This window comes from Mizuhopecten yessoensis, unplaced genomic scaffold (assembly GCF_002113885.1).
Source record: "Mizuhopecten yessoensis strain PY_sf001 unplaced genomic scaffold, ASM211388v2 scaffold9153, whole genome shotgun sequence".
Lineage (NCBI taxonomy): Eukaryota > Metazoa > Mollusca > Bivalvia > Pectinida > Pectinidae > Mizuhopecten > Mizuhopecten yessoensis.
The window spans coordinates 51,084-59,695 of record NW_018407905.1 but is presented as its reverse complement, the minus strand read 5'-3'; the positions used below and the strand labels follow the sequence as shown (position 1 = coordinate 59,695).

Genomic DNA, 8,612 nt, shown 5'->3' with positions numbered 1-8,612 from the left:
CACTCACATACATTACATACCCACATGCATTACACAAGCATACATTATACACTCACATACATTACATACCCCCATGTATTACACTCACATACATTCTTCACTGAAATATGTTATCATATGTTTCCATCCATAAATGACATCCGCTGTTATATATGCCGCTGCAGACCATCCAACCACCCCAAGTAGGGATACTATGTTACACGTCACAATTGTCCTGGAAACGCTCTCCGACGGGACGCGCCTGTAGACATCGGTGCAATGCGTGCATTATTGTTAACGTTGGTGATACGGGTGTACCCGTTATGGCTAAGGATACCCTTCGTGTTTGTTGTACTCTCACGATGAAATGGGCGGCCTTTTGACCATTTTGAATTGACTTGCTGGATAATGTCTTTTGCAATTCTGCAACAAACTATTACTGTACTTTTGAAGTAACTGTTTAATATGCCATTTTATCTAGGCACAGTTTCTTTTTCCGCTAGCATACATAGACACGCACAAATAATTACACTCACCTATAACGTCCACTGTGGTCGTGTCTGTCTGTGGTGGTGTTGTAGTGTCGAAGCTATTATTTCTCCCCTCACATGTCCATCTGTCCCCTTGACTGTAGCTGTTGGCGGGAATCTTTATCCCCAGTGTCCTCGTGCCTCTGTTACAGGTAAATGTGTTGGGTGGTGTTGATAGACATGATGTCCCAAAGTTTATAAACATTGAACCTACTCTACCTACACCATCATTTAGTTTATAGTTAACAGCAGCATTTGGTCCTGTGTAGTCAGCTGACCACTGACACGTGAGACTAAGGGTCTGACCGGACACGACCTCGGCTGCAGGACTGGGACTGACCACTACGGATAATCCAGTCACAACTGTACGGATGATAAAAACGATTATTAAAAGTATGGTATATTTTTTACTATGTACAGTGAAGTATTTAGGCCCGGGTTAAGGTTACGAGTCAGATTGGTCCGTGTGAATTTTGAGTATATAAGTATATAGCCATTGTCGACATAAATGAAGCAAAAAGAAATTGAAAGTTGGTTGTACAGAGATTGGTTACATTTTCTCTTGACTCTTACCTTAAATAAACTTATCTTGACATACGGCTTTTTGAAGGCTATATGTCACTTCCTAATTGTAATGGACGTTAGTACTGTTAAACGACGTATTAATGTAAAGGTTACCGAACCTATAATCAGCGTTACTTTACTATGTGAACGATACATGTTACTGATCGGTATACGTATGCCTCCCATTAGTTAAAGTACTTCATTGTACATGTTACTGATCGGTATACGTATGCCTCTCATTAGTTAAAGTACTTCATTGTACATATTACTGATTGGTATACCTATGTCTCCCATTAGTTAAAGTACTTACATGTACATGTTACTGATCGGTATACGTATGTCTTCCATTAGTTAAAGTACCTACATGTACATGTTACTGATCGGTATACGTATGTCTCCCATTAGTTAAAGTACTTCATTGTACATGTTACTGATTCGTATACGTATGTCTCCCATTAGTTAAAGTACTTACATGTACATGTTATTGATCGGTATACGTATGTCTCCCATTAGTTTAAGTACCTACATGTACATGTTATTAATGGATATACGTATGTCTCCCATTAGTTAAAGTACTTACATGTACATGTTATTGATCGGTATACGTATGTCTCTCATTAGTTAAAGTACTTTCATGTACATGTTACTGATCGGTATACGTATGCCTCTCATTAGTTAAAGTACTTACATGTACATGTTACTGATCGGTATACGTATGCCTCTCATTAGTTAAAGTACTTTCATGTACCTGTAACTGATCGGTATACGTATGCATCTCATTAGTTAAAGTACTTACATGTACATGTTACTGATCGGTATACGTATGTCTCTCATTAGTTAAAGTACTTACATGTACCTGTAACTGATCGGTATACGTATGTCTCTCATTAGTTAAAGTACTTTCATGTACCTGTAACTGATCGGTATACGTATGCCTCTCATTAGTTAAAGTACTTACATGTACATTTTACTGATCGGTATACGTATGCCTCTCATTAGTTAAAGTACTTACATGTACCTGTAACTGATCGGTATACGTGTGTCTCTCATTAGTTAAAGTACTGTCATGTACCTGTAACTGATCGGTATACGTATGTCTCTCATTAGTGAAAGTACTTTCATGTACATGTAACTGATCGGTATACGGATGTCTCCCATTAGTTAAAGTGCTTACATGTACATGTTACTGATCGGTATATTTATGCCTCTCATTAGTTAAAGTACGTTCATGTACCTGTAACTGATCGGTGTACGTATGCCTCTCATTATACGTATGTCTCCCAGTAGTTAAAGTACTTACATGTACCTGTAACTGACCGGTATACGTATGCCTCCCGTTAGTTAAAGTACTTTCATGTCCCTGTAACTGATCGGTACACGTATGTCTCCTATTAGTTAACGTAGTTACATGTACCTGTAACTGATCGGTATACCATTAGTTAAAGTACTTTCATGTACCTGTAACTGATCGGTATACGTATGTCTCCTATTAGTTAACGTACTTACATGTACCTGTAACTGATCGGTATACGTATGTCTCCCATTAGTTAAAGTACTTACATGTACATGTTACTGATCGGTATATGTATGCCTCTCATTAGTTAAAGTACTTTCATGTACCTGTAACTGATCGGTATACTTATGCCTCTCGTTAGTTAAAGTACTTTCATGTACATGTTACTGATCGGTATACGTATGCCTCTCATTAGTTAAAGTACTTACATGTACCTGTAACTGATCGGTATACTTATGCCTCTCATTAGTTAAAGTACTTTCCTGTACATGTTACTGATCGGTATACGTATGTCTCTCATTAGTTAAAGTACTTACATGTACATGTTACTGATCAGTATACGTATGCATCTCATTAGTTAAAGTACTTTAATGTACCTGTAACTGATCGGTATAAGTATGTCTCTCATTAGTTAAAGTACTTACGTGTACATGTTACGGATCAGTATACGTATGTCTCTCATTGGTTAAAGTACTTACATGTACATGTTACTGATCGGTATACGTATGTCTCTCATTAGTTAAAGTACTTACATGTATTAATACAGACATTCAACGCATAATTCAAGTAAGCATGAGTTTCCTTACGTTAAGAATCTATAGTCAAAAGTATATCTCAGATTTGTATTCTGGTCAATCTATTTAGTAACTTTCTGTCCAATGATTTCTATGATGTAAAGTAACCTGACCAGAGCTACATTCATAGGTAAAACATCAATTGACCTATTCGAACTGTGATAAATCGCGTGCTATGCTAATTTTATTGTTAACATACGAACCCAATAATAACGCCATTGTCGCCAATAGATTCGCATTTAATACGCAAGTTTGATTTATGAGATACAATCACCGTATTATACACATATATTTACAAATGTAATACAAAAAAAAGGGTAACAACTTCGTTTCCAACAGTAATCTAATATTGCTTTACTCAATTTAATAAGGGACTAATATATATTTACGGCATGGTACTTAAATTGAACGGTATTCTGTTGTCACAATTTACAGTCCGTAACATCTATTACTATTTATGTAAATACAACCATAACACGAGTTGCTATATATATAGAGCGAACGATCATGAACGTATGACAAAGACTGTATCATGTACCAGAACAAAACCAAAGTACAGGCGCATAACATTGAGGCACATAACATATCATTATTAAAGGTGTGTTTATATATGTATATTATTCAATAAACGTTTACTTTAGGTTTTTCATTTTATGATAGGATCCTACCATTGAAGGTATATGCATGTTATTTACTTGTTACTGTCAATGTTTTATCAGCGACAAGGAAGTAGGGTATCTATAATTATAGCCAGTTGTTATATATGTACTCTCCCTTCACCTTATGTAAGTAATCTTACCTTGGAGTGTGGTGATGTACAGCCATAACAAACACTGTAATCGTCTGTCCAGTGTCATACTGACCAGGTCGGTTTGCACACAACTGGTGTACAATTTGTTACCGATTACCCGAATACTTCCTGGTCTATTTTGATAATTTATGTAGCAGTTATGTCCCTTACTCCATCAGTATCTCTAACATTATGATTGATAGGCATTGAACTCGATAAACCATCATTACTTGGTGCGAGCCACTGTAATTGGTGTGTAAAAAAGACAAACTTCAGAATTTACAATTTGCCAAAAAACCAAGTGAAAACCTCAGATTAGCTTTTCATTTCCACATTCTGGGAAAACATCCGATACGTGTGTGTATACAATACATGAAATTGAGATACAATTATGTTTTATTTTGATTTAAACCTGGCATTTTCAATGAAATTAACATGTCGGAAGATCATAATCTTATGGTTTTTTTTTCTTAAAGTTCGTATAATTTGAAGTAGTGAGTAAAGAGTAAGTTATGTACATCTTCTTTCTTAAGTCCTGTCGTAATAAGAGAGACATCCATACACAAAGAGCGTAATATATCTGGGGTATTGCTTTCATTAAATACTTACAGTATGTGGGGCAAACATTACTCGTCATTACTCTGTTTTAAGTTTTAATTTCCTTTCCGAAATCTTGAAACAGATGACATTTTGGTGTCACGTCACAATAGTGTGATATGGCGCTTAAACATTCGAAACCCATTTTTGTTTCAAATCGGCATTTCCTGTTTAAATAGAGCTTTGAGCACTGTTTCAGTATCTGCTGTGTTGACAGCAAGCTTAGATAAGCATGTATTGCTTTTCTGGTAATTTTAAATCTATCATTATACAACTAAGCTTTAATTAAGTACCAACCCTGGTGGACGCGAGATCCTTGTTGAGTGTTTTTATGTATTAACCAACCCTAGTGGACGCAGGGTTTGTTCCACTACCTTAGGGAATTTCTAAGATTTTGGTATTGTAGCTGAGGATAATCTAAATGTAAATCTTACCTTCTTGTTGTTAAACCATGTCTAATGTTAATGAGGAGAATATGAGAAATAAAAACAAAAAGAAATTAAAATGTTCGTGTGCTCGTTTCTTTGTTTTTTGTTTTGCTTAGATCGGCCAAACATACGCATTTTATATAATATCTGATTTTTGCAGAAAGTTATCATTTTTATCATATTCAGATCAATTCATACAATATACTCCATGTTTGCTATCAGAAATCAGCGAATGTTTGCAAATTTAATAAAAATGCTAATTTCTGCTAAATTTAAAAAGTAAAAAGTTTTTGGTTATTTAACGATTTTGATCAAACGTTTTGATTTCTACTTTTGTCTCCATATACACTGGATTGATGTGTTTCTGTCCCAGCCAAATTATTTTTGTTAGTGTTGTTTTTCAATTTTTGGGGAATCGAAAAAAATGCTTCAGCTGATATGCATGTAAATGAGTTAAATTACCAAGATTGTTTTTAATATAATGAACATTATAAACGTGTACAGCAACAATCAATTGCTACAATTAAAATGGCAACACAATGACAGTTTTAGCGATCAATGTTGTGTCAGGAAAGGTAAAAATATTGGTGTTGTATGGATCGGAAGAATAAACATTTTCAAATTAGCCACTACATTGGCCTTTTTAAAAATCGTATAAAGCATTTCTAAAATAAAGTATCTCGTATTTAGCCACGTTTTCCAGATGTGTGTTTGCTTTAACAATTGATATTGACTGATTAACTTTAACAAAAACCTGTTTCACTAGATAAGCATGAGTTTGTAACGACATTAAACCTCAAAAGAGCTAGGCATATCTATATATAAATAGCTTGAGTGAAGTATTTTACTCAAACGTAAAATAGGTTAAACATGTAACAAAACATTGCATGTTTCTACAAAATATCATTTGTCAAAATCAAAACTTGGAAAAATACATTGCATGTCTACAAAATACTGGGGTCGGAGAATGTTAATTACGGACAACAACATTTAGGTAACTGTTAACATTTTACATTTTGTTACATTACATTTACAACTTAAAAGATCAGTCACATGTTTGGCTGGTGATTATGTGTACTGTACAGTAGGCCTGATTTATATATATATGTGTTCACTGTCCTAGCAAACATTATCACACTTAACCAGGCTTTCTTGGAATCGACTTGTATGTGAAGATATCTGTGATCAAGTTTCAACTTAACTTAACAACTCATTGTCTATGTCTCAGGTATAAAGACACTGTATGCGCTTTTAACAAGATTCGTCTATTTTTTCTTACACGTGTACGCCTCGTTATCAGGTTCGCTATTTTACTAATGTTCAAATGAAGCAATCTATTAAATATCCATGCAATTTTCGTAAACATCAAACTAAAAAAAGAGACCTGGAATAGTAGTATACCTAGTAAGGGTAATACAAAAAATGATAAATTTGTCATCAGATATTGCACGAAAAGCAATCAGCAAATCAAAACGTAGCAGCTGCGTTACTAAATATTTCGTTTTGTGTGCTAAGCATGACAATTAAAGTAGGTGACAGTGACTTACTTTTTCACATCCTATTTTGCGCCTACATACGAGGTGTGTTGGTTGTGCATCAAATAATATGTAATTCATGGTCTGTACAATGAAAAGCTAGCATACGGACTAGTTGACTGAAGCATAGACAAAGCCATATTTAAACATTGAACTGTTATCAGATGCAGTATACAGTCGATATGAATGCATTTTGAGTGACAGATACATAAAATGTCGCCCGTTATATTTACATTCATATAGTTTGTTTAATATAGTAACTAGCAAAATACGTTTGAATTTCCCGCTTATCATATCAGTGATGTCAGTAAGTTCAAATCCCAGAACAGCCGAATTTTTCAGAAGAAATAACACAGTCCCTCGTGTCATTGTAAACCACACGCACAAAAAAATGGTTTGAACACAAACTTAACTTAATTATTTATTTCATATGAGTGTGTATAAATTGAAAAATTGTTAACAATTGCATAACTTATGCTTGTTTAAGATAAAAGCTGTTTTTCGCGCATTGATAGATTACATGTATTTGGAAGTGATGCGGCGCTAAACGGACTTGATTGTTTACTCAGAAACGCTTATGTTTCCATCGACTGAAATATTACGTTATTTTCAGAAGCATATATACTCGGACATTTCTAATTAAAGTGGTCCTTTTAGTAGGTGACAACGATTCCAAGGACATTTCGTTTGAAACAGATTCCATGTCTAATCGGTCAGATTAGCATCGCTAGCAGACGGCGTTTACAGGGACTCGGTTTCGTGATTTTGAGTAATGGATGACATCACTGAAGAGCCACAACGCTTAAAAAGATATTTATACACATTATGAAACCTTATCGATATCCTCGACTTTTACAAGGTTTTATACATGCTGAATTTTAGTGTTGTGGTTATTCACTGATGTTATGCATAACTCAAAATCTCGAAACCGAGCCCCTGTGTGATAACGTTGACAAACTTGGTAATTTCGTATCTAGAATGGCGCTTACAATAATGTTGTGGTACCTCCACATCTTATAATAAATGTATATTGTCATAATTTGTCAAGTTGTTTTATTTTTGCTAAATGCTAACGAACCTAGAAAGTTATCTGACTATACAGTAGGCCTATCGATATCGGATGTGACTGGCGGCCATGTTTGTTTACTTTGTACCTGTTGTATTACTACACTGGCCGTATCACTGTACATTGTAGTATACAGTTTCATATACTGCAATTTGATTTACTAACGACATATAGGCAAATGCAACACAGAATGTAAATATCACAATATGAAACGACGATTACGGTGGTAGACATGTTTAACATACAGAAATTATACATAAGTGAAAAAACAACATTAGGTTTTACTCATGTACTCAAAATTTTACAAATAATTTTACTGAAAATTGGCGTAGAAGACTTGTGACGCTCACCTAGATGTTTATTATACTGCAAATATTTCCAAACATTTAATCTGTCTTCCAGCAATACACTTACATTATTGGTTCCCATTCCTTCTGTCCCCATTGTCCCCATGGCTTACAACAATAAAAGGTGAATAATACTCAAAATCAAAATTAATCAACTTAGATTCATCCTGTAAATGAAAAACAGGATTTTGATTTTGATTTATCTGTATTTACCTTATCGTGTCACGTCCCTCTGCCCAAAGGGATCCACACCTTCAACCTTTCGAATGAACTTGGGTCCTTGTTGCTCAACGATTTGTCGAATACTAATGTTGTTAAAATCCCTATATTCTTAAAGAAGAATGTTATTTTCCTTCTTGGGCCCAAATTTAACAAACTCTCAATTGATACAAAATTGAATACCTTTTGTCCTAGGTTGATCTGCACAAAATTTGTGTCAAATCTCTCTATTAATACCAAAAAAATAAGACTTTAAGAAATGTGTCCATTTGTTCAACCTAATGGGAACCACCCATCTGCTCCAACTGGGCAATTTCCTCCATTTATACAAAATTGAATTTCGCTTGCCCAAAAATGTTCTAGATTATTCTTGGTTAAATCCTTCCATTCGTACAGATGAAGATACATTTCAAGGAGTTCCCCTACTTTCTCTGTTTGGCTCGACTCTCTGCCTCCCAGTTGGGCCACA

General features: G+C 34.8%; 1 protein-coding gene across 1 annotated transcript; it reads right to left on the bottom strand.

Annotated features, from left to right (window-relative positions):
- Window positions 1-358: 358 nt before the first annotated feature.
- Window positions 359-4,061, bottom strand: LOC110457444. Its single transcript, XM_021508729.1, has 2 exons — window positions 3,961-4,061; window positions 359-872 (listed from the first exon to the last, which is right to left on the bottom strand). The coding sequence occupies exons 1-2, from the start codon at window positions 4,016-4,018 to the stop codon at window positions 457-459; spliced, it is 474 nt and encodes a 157-aa protein (XP_021364404.1). The 5' UTR covers window positions 4,019-4,061; the 3' UTR covers window positions 359-456.
- Window positions 4,062-8,612: the final 4,551 nt, after the last annotated feature.